At 37.1% G+C, this 17,678-nt stretch overlaps 1 protein-coding gene across 1 annotated transcript; it reads left to right on the forward strand.

Annotated features, from left to right (window-relative positions):
- Positions 1 to 2,190: 2,190 nt before the first annotated feature.
- AMTN (amelotin) lies at positions 2,191 to 15,442 on the forward strand. Its single transcript, XM_003931926.2, has 7 exons — positions 2,191 to 2,244; positions 6,163 to 6,246; positions 7,221 to 7,286; positions 8,213 to 8,302; positions 12,104 to 12,139; positions 12,567 to 12,593; positions 15,158 to 15,442. The coding sequence occupies exons 1-7, from the start codon at positions 2,191 to 2,193 to the stop codon at positions 15,440 to 15,442; spliced, it is 642 nt and encodes a 213-aa protein (XP_003931975.2).
- The last annotated feature ends 2,236 nt before the right edge of the window (positions 15,443 to 17,678 follow it).

The following is a 17,678-nucleotide window of genomic DNA, read 5'->3' on the forward strand; positions in this document are numbered from 1 at the left end:
GCAATGACCTGCTTGAATATTTAATGTTCTCCCAACAAAACCTAAGTTCTTTGATGGCAGAATTTTTGTCCCTTCCATTAATTGTTTTATCCCAGAGGCTGACACAATGTTAGTGAACAAACAGTTAATCTATGTTAAATGATGGGCTGGAAAAATGAACCGGCTGAATAAAAAAAAAAAAAATGCATTTGCCTGTGAAAGCCCATGAGAACATAAAGTTGCTTTCCTTCCGCATTCCTTCCACATCTTTCAGCGCTATATTCTTTTGCTCCTCTCAATATCACCCGCTTTACATGCTGGTCTGTCTTGTTGATTATATTTATTGTGCAAGTCAACCTAAAGCCCAATATCTTCTCTAAAATCTTCCCTCAACTCAATCTTGCTCTGTTTCCCCATAGTATATGCCTTTACCATTTATTCATCAACATGCAATGACCATATGATGCTTTAAAATCTCGTAAACATGAAAGTCTCTAAAGAAATATAAGATGGGGCCCCAGGAACTCTCCATCTAGTTCGAGAGAAACAAAAATTCAGGAAATAATTTTAAAAGTCATATAAAGTAATATCCGATCAAGTGCCAAAATGAGTGATAGAAACAAACTTTTCTAGGTAGTTAAAATTAGATATCATCTCCAACCCTGTCTGTCTTCCACTGCTATCCTCACCCCCTCTTGTCTCAGTGACAGAAAACAATAATGTTACTACTTCAAATCTAGACCTTTGATCGATTGGGTGCTCTCCTTGTGTTCTTAATGAATTTTTTTTTATTCTTCAAATTCAACTCAAAGATGGTCTCCTCTTTTAAGCTTTTCTTGTCCTTTTGCCCCCAACAAAATTCACCACACTCTTTCTTACACCTGTGTATACTCCTATATTTGTATCTACTTGTTGATCTTGAGTTTCTCCTCCTAGATAGCGTTCCCCATTGCTAACAGAGAATCAGAGTAACAAACATCGACTATGAATTAAACAGTTAGTTAGAGAGAAGCTTTGGAAAAAAAAGCCTCACCATCTCAGTCAATTTTCCATTAATAGACACTCTATAGGTATTTCTGTTTTTTGTTTTTTAAAGGTCAAATCTTAAATCCTGATGCAACACAGGCTTATCATTGATAAGGCCTCAGAAACTGATGAACAGACCCCCATCTCCTTCTGTGGCATATCTCAAAAATTCCAGGTGAAGCCCAGGGCTTTGTGGTAAAATGGTAAGCAGCACTTAACTGTTCTTCTTGTAAAATAAATATCAGGAAATTCCCTGTGTTTCCTTAAGTTACAGTGTCATTTCCCTGTTTAATATAAAGCAAGCCATTCACCATTTGTCAATATTTATTGAAATGTAAAATGTGCGTATCCTCTAATACATTACTTCTAAGAATAACACCTACAAAAATACTCCCACATGTGTGAAAAAAAAAGGTTTTATGAGAATGGTGCTCGTGACATCTTTGTAACTACAAAATAAAATAGATTAAATGTTCATCAAAAATAAATGTGATATGATATAATGATGTGTAACCATTAAATAATATAAACCTATATGTACTAACACATAAAGTTGTCCATTATTTGTTAAATAAACATAAGTTCCAGGGCAATCTACATAATAGACTTAATTTTTTAAACTACACACAGAGCCCTATATTTTGATGTTTGATTTGTATGTTCTTACTTAGATGATTAAAACAGGCACATCTGAGAAATCATTTGGGAAGAAGATGGAAGTGAAGAAGCATTCACATTTTTTTATTGTCTGCATCTTTTTTTTTAATTACATAAGGCATGTCTCCCTGAAACACCTTCTTTTCAAATGGTAGACACTGGGTGATACAATGTCTGCAGCTAATAACCCACCTAATGAAATGTTGGGAAACGAAAAGAAACCAAATGATTTAACAGACAGCTAAATCCTGATTGGTCTCTCAATTTCCAATCTCCTGGAACTAGTTTAAATTTCTTCTACAAATACATAAAATCATTGAAGGGTAAAATTTTTCACCAGAGTCAACTTTGAGAAATCAACTGGACCTTGAGTATTGTACATTGTACCTCCTGGACACAAAGGTAACATTAATTGACAGTGTTTCAATGAGAACATTTGTTTTTAAAATAACATTTTTCTCTCAAAAGGAAAAAAAAATACAGTGGAAGATTAACACTGTTTTGTTGTTGTAGGTAGCAATTTGAAACATGAAGACTACCATTCTACTGTTTTGTCTTCTGGGATCAACTCAGTCATTACCAGTAAGTATGTTACACTTGTTTTACGTGCCAACCAGCTTCAGCAGCATCTCTAGTTATGAACCCACCTCTCTCCTGCCCTCCGTCAAAACTGCTCTGTTTGTGACTCATTCCTTCAGAGTATCCAGTGTTTATTTTCCAAAGCAGAAAATGGCAGGCTAATAAGGTATTGGTACATATTTCAATGTACTTACATTTTTTAAATGTATTCACTCCATCGTGGTAAAAGGTCAGTTTTTTTGGCAGAGCAATAGGCTAGAAATTAGGAGACAAATGAAAGCCTTAAGTAGATGATTATCTTATTTTCCAAAAGGAATTTTTTTTCTTGGCAACTAGTTGTTTGCTCATGAATAAAATGGTAAACTATATTTTCTAATTTTTCTACTTGAAAATACTAAATATCTAGACTGTATAAATTCTTAAAAAGGCCACCAAATCATGGGATACCAAAGGCATTTGGTATCATAAAATGATCAAAATTTTTGACTTAGAACATTTCATCACCAATAGTATTCACATAAAAAAATAAAAAAGCACTAGAAGTTGAACACTTACTCCATTATTTTGTAGACATAGAGATGAATGGTTCATATCTCTTGGTGGACTTCTCTTTGACTGTTCAAGATGGTTCAAGACCATTAGGAAAAAAATTACAATATACTTGCTATGAAATAGCAGAATAAAAGAAAACATTTTTAGTTGAGCCTCAAGCTTGCTCAAAACTTCTGCATCTATCCATACAATCAACAAGTGTTTATTAAAAACTCTCTATATGTCAGACATTGTGCTAGTTGCTAAAGAAACAATAGTGAGAAGGAATAAAAAGGCATCATCCTTCATGGTGTTCACAAGGATTATAAACTAATCAGTTTATTTATTTTTCTAACTTTTCTAATTTTTTCTTTTCACCAGTGTCACTTGCTAATTTTTTATTTTTTGCTCAAATGATTTTTTAAAGAAATGTTAAATTATAAGTAATAACCGTGATTAGTTATGTGAAGGAAATGAACAGGGTGGGATTATGTCAGGGGAGGATGAAACAAGATATGGTAACCAACCTCCTTCTTACCTCCCAAATGCATCCGTGTGTGAGAGAGTGTGTGTGTGTGTGTGTGTGTGAGTGTGGGAGTGTGTGTGTGTCCTCCTTGAAAGAAGTTGTCTGTAAAAATTTAATTTTCTAAACAAGGTAAAGTAAGAAGTTAGTTTTTTAATAAAACAAATGGTTCTTTCATGTCACCAAATACATTTACCAAAAGAGTCTTCAAAATACAGTTTCTCTAGTATATTTAAATGTCCACATAATTGGTGAAAACTCAAGACAAGCAAAACCTTCCAGGAGCGCAGCTCTCATGTGAGGTGGGCTGAGGTGGAATGTGCAGGCTACAGCAGAATGCTAATAGACAATGAGAGCAGCTAGAGAGCCAGTGGGGCAGGGGAGGCAACACTGAAATGTCTATTCCTGTAGAAACAATACCAAATGAAACATCAGGACACATAGACAAGGTATTTTTATTATTTGTAAATGAATTGTATGGAGTTATCATAATGGTATGAGGAGTTAATCCATTTGCAAATATGGACACATACAACAGCCTAGCAATTATTTTCAGTAGATCAAAAATTTAAGGATAGGTACCAGATGGAAAACACAATTAGTAAAAAAATATAGATAGATAGATAGATAGATAGATAGATAGATAGATAGATAGATATTTATGACAAATCAAAGTCACAGAAAGTGAAGACCCTGGAAGAAACAAGATTTTATTCTTTCAAAAAATATTTGCTTACTATATGCCAGATAGAGATTTATCTTGGGATGGATCATTGAATAAACCACAGTATTGCTGTCCTTGTGAAATCTATATTTTAGCAAGGAAACAAATGATAAATGGTGAGCAGCCTAAATCAATAGGTCAAATGACAGGCTAGGAGATGGTGAGCACTACGAAAAAACAATCCCAGAGCAGTGTAGGATGGAGCAGGCCGGTGGTGCACAGCGAAGAAGGGGCAGGCTGCATATTCAGGACAGCAGTCAGGTTTGGCCTCAACAGACAGAAATTCAAGTAAAAAAGCAGATGAATGAAGCCAATGTCTGGGGAAAGAACATTCCAGACAGAGAGAACAGGTGGAAGTGAGATCCTGAAGCAGGAATGCACTTTACCTGCCCCAGAAACAGCAAAAAGGCTGGATGGCTAGAGCAGAGTGAGGGAGAGGAAACGAGGTGGGAAAGATCAGAGAGCTACTAGGGGCCAGGAGCATGAAGACCCTGTAGACCACTGTAGGGTCTCTGGCTTTTACTGAGTGAAATTGACAGTCATTGGCTAGGCACAATGGCTCACACCCATAATCCCAACACTTTAGAGGCCAAGGCAGGCAGATCTCTTGAGGTCAGGAGTTTAAGACCAGCCTGGCCACTATGGTGAAACATCATCTCTACTAAAAATACAAAAAATTAGCTGGGCATGGTGGTGTGTGCCCGTAATCTCAGCTACTTGGGAGGCTGAGGTAGGAGAATTGCTTAAACCCAGGAGGCGGAGGTGGCAATGAGCCAAGATTGCACCACTGCACTCCAGCCTGGACAACAGAGCAAGACTTTATCACAAAAAAAAAGCAAAGAATGAAAAAAACTTGGCTGTCATTGAAGGGACTGAGCAGAGGAGTGACAAGATTAGACTATTGTTTTCACAGGGTCACTCTGGCTGTTATGCTAACAATAGATTGTGGGAGATTAAAAAAACACCATACTAATAAAATGTGTATATATAGAATCTTAAAGCTGAAAGGAACCTCCTAGAACAGACAATACCAACTTCTCCCCTTTTTTTTCTTTTGAGGCAGAGTCTCGCTCTGCAACCTCCACCTCCTGGATTCAAGCAACTCTCCTGCCTCAGCCTCCCGAGCCTCCCGAGTAGCTGGGATTATTGGCATGCACCACCATGCCTGGCTAATTTTTATATTTTTAGTAAAGACAGGATTTCATCATGTTGACCAGGTTGGTCCTGAACTCCTGACCTCAAGTGATCCACCCACCTTGGCCTCCCAAAGTGCTGGGATTACGGGAGTGAGCCACCGCACCCAGCCCCAACTTCTCCTCTTATAACTAAGGGGGAAAGTCCAATGTAAAACCAAACCTACTTCAGGGTAACCTCAGGTGACTCAAGAGCTGGTGCAGACCCAGAGGGCCACACCCCTGTGCCTTACAGGATGCCTCCAGGAGCAAAAGCAGACTAAGTTAACCCGCCAGAAGAAAAGTTTTCTTCTTCAGAGACTAAGAGCACTTAAAGGGATCCTAGCACTGGCTCTGCTGCTCACCATGTTATGTTGGGCAGGTTACCTAAGCATCAGTTGCCTCATTTATTAAACAAAATGATACAACTAGACCGAATGTGTAGGAGGAATATTTTCAGATATAAAATTCAGTGATTCTTAATACACGAATAAAATATCCAGGCCAGGAAGAAAACTGAACTTCTGTTACAAGAGTGATGTGGCAGGCATGACAAAAGTGGGAGGCTTCATGAAAAGTTAGTAAGAATGACGGCAGCTTGCCTCTAGCCCTGAGAAAAAGCAAATGTGCACAGAGCTAAGGCACAGACAACATATTCATGTCCTGGAAAAAGAGAAAGGCACGTACAGAAATTAAATGGGAGCCAGGAACCACCACAAGAAATCCCATGTGCTCAGGTGCATCCTAGCCTCCTTCCCGCCCACACCATCCCACCTCTCCTGGGCTGCCATTTTTCTGCTCTGCAATTGCATGTCCTACCATGCACATAATGTTTCAGGGAGTTAAACTCCTCTAAAACACACAGAGCCTAAAGATGGACGTTTTAGCATTGAGGATGACCTGGACATAAATGGATACAAAACCTTCAACATATTCCTGCCTCATCAAATATGTATTTGTTTTCACAAAAGCAGCTCAAACCTGCTTTGGGACTCCCTCCCACAAAGCTGGCTCCGGATCAGGCAACACTACTAAACCAACAGCAGTCAAATCAGGTAAGAGTCATGTACAAATAAATAAAACACGTTAAGACTGGTGGATTTAAAATCAAAATTTACACAAAGACCGTACAAGGCTGAACAAGAGAGAGAGGCTTTTCGTTTGGGAGTGAGGAAAAGAACCAATATAATTTTCCAAATAATGTGCATAGGGAAAGTAAAGCACTCTAATTCTTTTTTCTTTTATCTAAATAATAATTTGGTTTAGCAATGAAATCTAGTCAACTTTGAAAAGCAATAGCTACGTCTATTTATGAAGCTTGGTCTTCCATGCCCTTGAGATACTATGGTATTACCATATGCAATATTTGCCAGTGATAGCAGGGAATCAGAAGTGATCTATAAAAAAAATAACTGCAGACTTCATGGTTTTGCTAAGTTTCATTGCTGCTGATGTGTTGATGTGTTGCTATTCAATCTGTTTCCTCAGGGCATATTTAAATACTTTTGAAAACTGCATTGTTTTTGGCTATTAACCTCCCTCCCAGGTCAACTCTTCCTCTGCTGTGAAGGACATGACTTACCTACTTCTACACTTTGTGAAGTAGTACAATCAGATAACATTAGAATCTAAAGGCTTCCCTTCAGTCAACAGACATTACAGAACACTCACTCAAGTCAGGAACCACTCACCCCCCCTAAAGGAATCTGTATCTTATACAATTTGGGAACCCTCTTTAAGAAAAAAAAAAAATACAAAATTAGATACGTAAAACTAGGTACTGAAATAAATATTTATAATGTGATAAGAAATAAGAGTAAATCACAAATTTTCTTAAGCCGTTAAATGCCATAAGCTTGAGACATTGCTAGGGTACCTCCCAGGGCCCCAAAAGATGCTTCATCTTTATTTACCTTCATGGTAAATCCACCTCTGACAGGAGTGTCAATTACATGAGGATATCCACCACTGACAGAGCAAGGGAAGCAGACGACCTCTTGTCTCATACATCACTTTCAATGCCCTGCAGGTCTTCCCTTCTTTAAGTCTGATACCATTAACACAGGTGCTTACACTGGGGCAAGATCTGCAACTGGTAAGTAATCTTTTATATCATTTTAATACCCATTGTGAAATAAATATAATGCCTAACGTTACGGTGGAGGGAGCATGCATATGGGTGTGTATATCCACAAATGAAAACACACCTATTCATGTAAATAAGTTGAAAGACAGGAGAGAAGAGTCCAAGAGAGTTGGACATCATCAAAAGTTTTTCTTAGCAAGAGTCTCTAAACAAATGAACGTAATTCTTTCCTTCTCCAGTTTCTCTACTCTCTTCTCCTCCTCTCTCCATTCCTCCACCATACCTTCCTTAATGCCCCTACAGCATCCACACATCCACATAAACACAGTCACTAGTATCACCACCAATGACAGAAGCAAACTGGAAGAGATAGAAAGATCTTCAGCACCTTCTTATCGAATATCTGTATAGATCTTCAGTCTTCTCATAGAATATCTGTATAATCTGTTTGGGAAAAAAATAAGTTTCTTTCCTGATTTAGAGTGGAATTTTTTAGTGGTCAAATTTAAATATAGTTAATGTTTCACACAAAATATTTATTCTGAACCTTATTCTTTTCATGGGTAACCTAGAGGAGTTAATTTCTTAATTTTAAAAAAAGCTATCAGAAAAATTTCAGGAACAACTATTGTAGCCAAAAAGGAAAAGCAAGGATAAAATAAATCGCCTAAGTAATTCTCAAACAGAGTAGGTTAAATGCCAACAAAAAACTTCCCAGGGGAGAAGTCAGCAGTAGCCCTTGTGGTTGTAGCAGCAGACTAAGTAAGTCTTTAAAGTTCATCTTTGCGTCTAAGTACACATGCAACAGAATACTATGTATTTACATAGCAAATCCTCCCTTTAGATATATTTTACATTTAGCAAATACATTTTAGTTTCCTAAATATTCAAACTGGAAAAAAAATACAATGAAAGTCTTCTTCCTTACCCTACAGTTAAATCCTGCTGCAGGAATGACACCTGGTGCCCAGACACACCCATTGACCCTGGGAGGGTTGAATGTACAACAGCAACTGCAACCACATGTAAGTTGAACAGCTGGACTTTAGTCTTAACATTAGAGAGCTTTTTCTCTCAGGTGAAAGCCTACAGTAGAAATAGAATTTTTTAAACCTTCTCAAAAATTGTGCCCAGATTATTAGCTGATGAATGTTCTACTGAACATAGAACGGTATTTGGCAAACTGGTTCTTAATGAAAATTCATGAAAACATACTCAGAGCATGAAAACATACCATGCTACCCCACAACGTCTCTAGAATACATTTTTAATGGATAATAGGAAACCTTGAAAAGTTGGGGAAGATTGAAAAGTGAAAACGATATCGGGGGAAATTGAGAGATCCCAGGATTTTTTTCTAGCATATTTTCTCTTGAAGACTTTCTGGGTGACCAAGATAATCTCAAAGAAAACTTAAGAGGTGGATAAAGTTTATCTTCAGCAAATCTAATCTTCCTATTTTTGTCCCCTATTTTTACATTCCCTTTTGAAAGTCCCCAAGGACTTTTCAGTATTTACCACCTCCCATTATCACTTGCAAAAAAAAAAAAAAAAAAAAAAAACCTGAAAATCCTCTTCCACTAAGATATAAATGACATACTTTAGGCATCACCCGTTTTTGAGGCGTGTGCATTTTAACATTGAACAAATTCCAAATTTTTATCTTCTTGAAACTTTTCTAAATAGGTTCCAGAGGAGCTGGGCGCAGTGGCCCATGCTATAATCCCAGCACTTTGGAAGGTTAAGGCAGGAGGATCACTTGAGCCCAGGCATTTGAGACCAGCCTTGGGCAACATAGTGAGACGTATCTCTACAAAAAAATAAAATATAATAAATAGCCAGGCATGATGGGGCAAACCTATAGTCTCAGCTACTCAGGAGGCTGAGTTGGGAGGATCACTTGAGCAAGGGAGGTCAAGGTTGCAGTGAGCCACGACTGTGTCACTACACACCAGCCTGGGTGACAGAGGGGGATTCTGTCTCAAAAAAAAAAAAAGAAAAAGAAAGAAAGAAAGAAAGGCTCTGGAGGAAAATACAATAATCTTTTTACAACTTGACTAAGTTATTTGTAGATAACTTATTCTCCCCAACATGTGACCTCAGCCCCCATCATCCAACATAGTGGTCTAATATTTTGTAGAAGTATTGTGTAAGTAATATATGCCAATTATAAAGAATTTAGAAAATGTAAATTCTCTAAAATTTACGTATAAGCAAAAAATAAAGTAAAATTCACTTGAAATCTCATTAGCCGCAATCAAACACTGTCAACATTCTAGAGTATCTCCTTCCAGTCTTTTTTCTGTACATGTAAGTACATTTTTAAAGGAAACATTGTTTTGCCATATTTAATGTTTTGTAACATGCTTTTTTCCACAAATATTCTTTTGAATAGTTTTCATGTTTTAAAATATTCACTTACAATGTTTTTAATGACTGCTTAGTATTCCATGGTATACTAAATTACTTATGAAAATCTGGGGGTTTTAAGTCTCTGCTTCTATAAACACTACAGTGAGCATCCCTGTGACGACGTCTATGACTATTCCAATGGCTATTTCCTTTCTTAGGAATAGAATGAATAGAATTTCTAGGGCCAAAGACACACAAACTATCATGACAACAAAAAAATTGATAATAAAAGCGACCCTCAGAAAAAGATTTGAGAAAGACGCAATAAAAGGAGACTCTCTGTAACAGGTGATCACAGTATAATCTACATAATGATTGCTCAGCTTCAGTCTCCATTGTTGCCCTCGTCTAACCTTGAAGGCAGACTTAATACATCTTCATGTTCCCAAGAGAGCATCTCCCTAAGGCATTAGTGGAACCTGGTGATGTTACAAAAGGTTCAGTATAGAGAGTTTCACGCTGTACACTCTCTATGCAATATTATAAATCAATCCCCATTTACTGTGGGAATTCTTCAATGTCTCTAGGCTGTGCTACCACCAAGGGTTCCCATACCTGACCTTCTCCTGGGCAACTGTAGTCCCTCCAACCCTGCCTCTCCCTGTGCAGAGTGGCTTAAATCTCTGCCACAACCTGGACACCTACTGGTGGCCTTTATCAGAGAAAGGTGAAACATGTTGGTGAACTCTAGAACCACACAATTTCGGGTCAAATATCAGCTCTACGCTCTTTACGCTTACTACTTATATGATGTTGACCAAGTTACTTAACCATTCTGTGGCTCATTTTGCTCAAAATTTAAAATGGGATCAAAGTAGAACCTTCCCTTAGAGCCATACAAAGATCAAATGAATAAATATATGGAAAACACTTAAAACAATGCCTACCACATAATAAATGTACGATGTGTTAACTGTTAACAACTTCAAATTATTTCTCTATCAACAGCTAAGCAAAAAGTCCTCTTTATTGTTATATTGGTGAACAATTCGATTACCTTTCATTACAGTTTTTACTTAGACAGCTATGGTTTCCTCTTTTTATCTTTTTGCTCTTTCCACTCCAACTTTCCATTAAAGAAAAAATATTCATCTCATTTTCTCTTCAATCCAAAATGTACCAGCCACTTTCCCATTGCCACCGTGAAAGCTAGTTGGGTTTTTGTTCCTGTTCCCATGTCCTTTTTTGTCAGTCAGTAAGAACCTGATTGAGATTAAGGCTTTTTCATAAATGTATGTAATTTTTCCTTGTTGGCATTCCATAGTTCCATAATTGCAGCACCATCTGTCTTGGGAAACAATAGTTAAGAATCTATTTCATAAGACTTTCAAATCTTCTGGATTTGTAATTATGAAATTAAGAGTCCCATTTTGATGACTTTCCTGACACTTTGAATTTTCTATAGAAATAAGAATAAATTTTTTAAACCTTAGCTTTCTTTGACAAACTTCAGGCCAGTTCTCCGAGTAGCAGAGAGTACTGGAGCATACCAACACCTCACTCAAATCTTTTTCATCCTTTTATTTATTTATTTCATCCTAAATATTATGAACTAAATTCATAATATTTAGTTAGTTATCAGTGACCCTTGAATTATTTCTTGCCTAGTTCTAAGAGCTATGCCAATGCCAAGGGTTACTGAGCAATATTCTCTATAGTTGCTTTATTTTAACAGCAAAATGTCCAGGCAACTGTTGCAAGACTAAATATATAAGCCTCAAGAAATCTTCACATTTGAAAATAGCCATTGCATGTTTTAATGTGTCTTCTGAGATGCCATATGAAAGAAATCTGTGCATTTTAACATCGTTACTTGAAATAATTTTTAGTTTGGAGATTGCTTGAGACCATTTTTTTGTTGTTGTTAATCCAGTTTACTAACTTCTAAATATGCTTTCTTGAACTGGTTTCTAAATCTCTCTGGGACTGATACTCTTTTTGTAAGTTGGAAAAGTTCCAAACTCCCATCAGATCTATGAATTTATATCTATGATTACAGATAATACATTAGTAATAAATATCTCTTTAACAGATACTATATTCTTTTAAGAAGGTATCAATGGCCAGGCGCAGTGACTCACACCTGTAATCTCAGCACTTTGGGAGTCTAAGCCAGGCAGATTACAAGGTCAGGAGTTCAAGACCAGCCTGGCCAACATGGTGAAACCCCATCTCTACTAAAAAATTAGCTGGGTGTGGTGGCAGGTGCCTGTAATCCCAGCTACTCAGCAGGCTGAGGTAGGAGAATTGCTTGAACTTGGGAGGCGTAGGTTGCAGTGACCCAAGACTGTGCCACTGCACTCCAGCCTGGGCAACAGAGTGAGACTCCATCTCAAAAAAAAAAAGAAGGTATCAATATTTATACGATCTTCTAGAGCTTACCTTTGAATGAATTTTTCTCTCTTTCTTTTCAGATGTTACCAATTTTTGTCACACACCTTGGAGCCCAGGTAAAATTATGCTTAATATTGTCTTGATTTTAAATCACTTCAGTGTGAAACATTTATTCTTACCTCAATTCACTAGATAGTTGTGAGGTTTTTCAATGTATTTTGCACTATATGGACACAATAATCATAAGAGCTTGCTTTCTGCTTAAGTTTTCTTCAATGAAAATCTACTTAATGATAGAAAAAATATATAATTTTTGTATGCAGATGACCTCATATTACTCAAAGAATGAATATTAGCAGTCGTACATCATATGCTGATTTGAGTTTTGTAATACAGATCATAAGGCAGTTTAACATATTATTGGAAAGGCAAAATCTCTATAATCTTTGGAAGTATTTTAAGTTTTTAAGTGATGTTATACATATATTACTACAAATATATTAAAATGTGTCTAACAATTTGTATTTATCATTTTGCTTTTAGGGCACTATCCTAAGCTCAGAGGAATTGGTAAAAAAAAAAAAAATTAAAATACTATTTCAAATTATTTTCACTTCTATCACAATGTTTTCTGTCCTCATTTAGTCTCTTTTGAGCATAAATCCTGAATATGATGTGTACTACAATGAACTGAACATTTTTATAGTTTCTCGAATTCAATTATCCTTGCTTTGTTTGAGGATTTCATTATACTTCTTCAGCTAGTTTTCTGTTAATTAACTTAGCTTTTGTTTCCATTTATTGCTATGAGATTCAGTTCTATTCAGAAAGCCAATGCACATTTTTAACTTCATAAGGACTGCAGTCTAGGATTATTAACTGTTGTAACATATGCAAATGTAGAATAATATAAATACTGACTTTTTACAGGAAAGATTAAATTTCTTGACTTGGATTTTTAATTTTTATGGAAAAAAATATATTTTCCAGCATCAGATAGTGATCAATGAACTCTTTCCTATACACAGAAAAAAATTGGAGGGCGGAACCCTAAATCAAGTTCATATCATCATTGCTAGACACTTTTTTTTTAGACAGAGTCTCACTCTGTCGCCAGGCTGGAGTGCAGTGACGCAATCTCGTTTCACTGCAACCTCCACCTCCAAGGTTCAAGCAATTCTTTTGCCTCAGCCTCCTGAGTAGCTGGGACAACAGGCACGTGCCACCATGCCCAGCTAAGTTTTATATTTTTAGTAGAGACAGGGTTTTACTATGTTGGCCAGGATAGTCTCAATCTTTTGATCTCTTGATCCAGCCACCTTGGCCTCTCAAAGTGCTGGGATTACAGGCATAAGCCACTGCACCTGGCCTGGTTAGGCACTTCTATGCATTCCTCCATAGGTCCTTTTTTAGAGAAAAGGACTTGAATTAATATGATATCTAAACATGACAACAGAACAGAATTGAGGCAATATTTGGAAACAGAGTTATTCAACAACTTTTCTGTTATGAAAAAATGTAGATATTTTCTATATTGTCCGTAAATAATAATCAAATGGGGCTAGTGTCTGCTTTGCCAACATTGATACATGAACATCCATATCCAGCTACTGAGGTTCTTCCATATATCCAGCACTTTAGCAGATCCTTAACATATGTTGCCTTCAACCTACCCCAAAGCACAAGGCAGATATTTTTGACCCAGCTTTACAGATAAAGAAACTGAAGTTCAAGAGTTTAAGTAATTAAGGCCTCAAAGGCAACAATAACAAGAAGAGAGTGGATCCAGATCCAAAGCTATTTTTTAATCTACTACACTAGCGGTTTTTCAAACATTTTTAATACAACCCACAATGGCAAGTAGATTTTTCATGCAGTTTCACACACACACACACACACACACACACATTTCATACAACAGTATTCACCTTTACTATATAGAATGCACTACTAGTCTACTCTCTGTTTTATTGTTTAATGATGACTGCCACCCACCTTTTTTACTTCAAAACTTGGACATCACAACCCTCAGTTTGAAAATGTCTATACTCTACTCCTACCTGTCATCCAGCATAAGTCTAATTCTGGTTTCAATATCTCTTAAATGTAACACAGTGTTTCCCAAACTTCATTCCTTTCTCAGAAAATCCAGATGGCATCAAAAACTGGTTAAAAAGGCAATTGCTGGGTCCTGCTCCAGACCTGCTCAATCAGAATCTCTCCAAAAATGAAAAACTCCAATAGTGAGGAGTTCTTTATGTATCCTCAATAAATACACAATAGCTGAATTGCCAGGATAAATGTTTCTGAATGAATATTCCAATGCCTTTGAAAAATACATCAAGTCGGCCGGGCGTGGTGGCTCACGCCTGTAATCCAAGCACTTTGGAGGCCAAGGCGGGCGGATCACCTGAGGTCGGGAGTTCAAGACCGGCCTGACCAGCATGGTGAAACCCCATCTTTAAAAAAAAAAAAAAGAAAAAGAAAAGAAAAATACATCAAAAAAAACTTAAAGGAATGAAAGCCATCAGGATTAATTAATCTATTCGAATCAATTTTTCCATTAATTGTTAATCTTATTAATTATATTTTTTTGAAAAAATATGTTATGGGCAAAAGGAAGATTACATTTTAGGTTAATAACAGAGATAAAGCCCATCATGAAAAAAAATTTAAAGGGATGAAAGCCATCAGGATTAATTGATCTACTTGAATCAATTTTTCCATTAATTTTTAATTTCTTAAATGATATTTTTTTGAAAAGACAATGTTATGGGCAAAACAAAGATTACATTTTAGGTTTAATAACAGAGATAAAGCCCATCATGATTGTATGGATTTTTCCACATTAATTCTACCTCCAGATCCAGCTGATAATAATAAAAACAATTTATTATTGGCTTGATTCAGGCTTTCCCTTTCTGAGGGAAATGGAGCATACCAAAGAGTACCAATATTGAATCAGGCTTGGCTGGAATAAGGGAGTATTTCTCCTGAGGAATGCCAGATTTTTGCTGTCTTCTCTGACTTTCTCCTTCTTGACATTCCTACCCAAACTTGCTCCCCTCAAAAGAGAAATGGCTTTAAAATGTGTTGCTTTTAACTTTGTTTTCTGTTTGCCTCCCTCATTCCAGCCATTGGCCCCACAAATCTTCACAGGCCTTATCATCCATTCCTTGTTCCCGGGAAGCATTCTGCCCACCAGTCAGGCAGGGGCTAATCCAAATGTCCAGGATGGAAGGCTTCCAGCAGGACAAGCAGGTGTAAATCCTGCCATCCAGGGAACCCCAGCAGGCCACTTCCCAACTCCCAGTAGCACAGATGATGACTTTGCAATGACCACCCCTGCAGGCATCCAAAGGAGCACGCATGCTGTGGAGGAAACCACCACAGAATCATCAAATGGTAAATTCTCCTAGCTTGGAACATGCTTCTTGGTTATAAAAGTCATCTGCAGATTAAAAAAGAGGAGTTCTTTGTCTTACATTGACAAGTGCAGATCTTAATAAGATTAGGAAGCCCCTTTTCACTCACAGTTGATTCCAGCAACATGAGGGAATGTTTTTACCTGGCCACCTACCCTACGGTATTAACACTGAAGGAAGAATTTGTGTGAGTGTTTTTGGTTGTTTGGAGACAGGGTCTTGCTCTGTTGCCCAGGCTGAAGTGCAGTGGCGTGATGTCGGCTCACTGCAATCTCCACCTACCAGGTTTAAGCGATTCTCGTGCCTCAGCCTCCCAAGTAGCTAGGATTACAGGTGCACGCCACCATACCTGGCTAATTCTTGTGTTTTTAGTAGAGACAGGATTTCACCATGTTGGGCAGGCTGCTGTCAAACTCCTGACCTTAAGTAACCTTAAATGGGAGGCCCACTTCAGCCTCCCGAAGTCCTGGGGTAACAGGCATGAGCCACCACGCCCAGACACACTGGCTACTTTTTGTATTATTTGTAGAGAGGGTTTTGCCGTGTTGCCCAGGCTGGTCTAGAACTCCTGGCCTCAAGCAATCCGCCTGCCTCAGCCTTCCAAAATGCTGGGATTACAGGCATGAGCCACCTAGCCTGAAAGGCTTTTAATTGTTGGCATAACACATGCTCCATTTTGGGTCAAAGCTGAAAATATTTAGAAGCAGACTGTGTTCCTCACCCCAACACACATGCATACAAACACACATACATGCATATAGAGGTCTATAGCAGACACACTTCAGTTCATCATGATCCTGTCTCCCACTCACTGACGGAGCCTCAGAATCTTCCTACTGTAATCCTGCAAGCAGCCACTAACGATAGCTAGCAGAGCAGATAAACCCATCTGCCCGTCTTAGATGGAACTTAAGAAATGTTGCAAAAAAGCTTTCTCATATCAACAAGCAAAGCTAATTGTTTAACATGTGAAAATTTCTGGAACCAAATATCTTTAGTGATAACTAAAGAATAATTTGATACTAATTCTCCTAATCTTGGAAAAGAAACGTTGATCTCAAGTAAAAATATTTAAGTTCAATATGCTTTTTACCTACATTTAAAAGGTGTTTTATTTTCTTCCAGGAATTCAGTAAGCTGTTTCAAATTTTTTCAACTAAGCTGCCTCAAATTTGCTGACACACGCGAATCTTTACCAATGATTATATTATGGAATAGATTGAGACTTAGAAGAAATTAATTCTTAATTTACCTGAAAATATTTTTGAAATTTCAGAAAATTTATTCTATGTAGAGAATCTCAACTTTTAAAAGCAATAATTACATGGAAAATTTGTCTTTGAAATATAACGTTATGCTACCTGGATGATACACAGATTAAAACATATTTGGAACACTGATTCTTTTTCTTTTTTGGAAATGAAAGAAAGCCCTTACAGAAACTGCCTCAGGACACTAACACAATACTCCAGGTCTAGAACTTTCTTTGGAAGTAGGAAGCACAGCAGTCAAGGAGAGGACACTCAGCAATGTGAAGACAAATCCTGGTCTCTTCATAGCTACCTCATCATTCACTTTCTCATAAGAGCCACAAATTTAATTTTTAATAAGCAGAGTATTTTTGAACATCTAAAACATACAGTACAAAGAATTATAAATCATATAATTCCGCCTGTCCTCAAGTGTTTATATTCAGAACTCGTGATAATGGCATTTAATGTTTAATTTTGGTATGCTTGAGTGTGAGAAATGACATTGAAAAAAGTAATCATAATCACTCAAATAACCCAACGTGATACTTTTGCTCCATTCACCTAAAAAGTAGAAATTAATCTGATTTAAGCTTGTAACACTGACCACTGCAGTTCTTCCATAGTGAGGGGGATTAATGCAAACTGCAGTAGAGACCCCAAAAAAGAAAGGTATGGATAGGGTTAATAACATTTCTCACTATATACAGCTCAGCTCCATCAATATGTAACAAATGTAAATATGCACCGTGAAATATATTCCATGTCCAGTGTGTTAGGTGGTTACAGATTTGCTAGTGGTTAATGATTTATTAGCCACCTTGTTTCAGATATGCAGAAGCTGAATAACTTACTTATAAACTGTCAAGTTTTAGGGCAAAATGAGAGTAAATTAGTATTCAAACTTCCAAAAATATTTTGCCACTAGTGCTAATAATTAAAAGTGCTATTAAAGGACTTCCTGGATGAACCATCTATCA

Source organism: Saimiri boliviensis, chromosome 3 (genome assembly GCF_048565385.1).
Source record: "Saimiri boliviensis isolate mSaiBol1 chromosome 3, mSaiBol1.pri, whole genome shotgun sequence".
NCBI lineage: Eukaryota > Metazoa > Chordata > Mammalia > Primates > Cebidae > Saimiri > Saimiri boliviensis.

Coding starts and splice junctions, on each gene's coding strand:
- AMTN (XM_003931926.2), top strand. CDS start 2,191: ATGAAGACTACCATTCTACTGTTTTGTCTTCTGGGATCAACTCAGTCA. Junction 7,287..8,212: donor TGGGGCAAGATCTGCAACTG/GTAAGTAATCTT, acceptor CTTACCCTACAG/TTAAATCCTGCTGCAGGAAT. Junction 8,303..12,103: donor AACAGCAACTGCAACCACAT/GTAAGTTGAACA, acceptor CTTTCTTTTCAG/ATGTTACCAATTTTTGTCAC.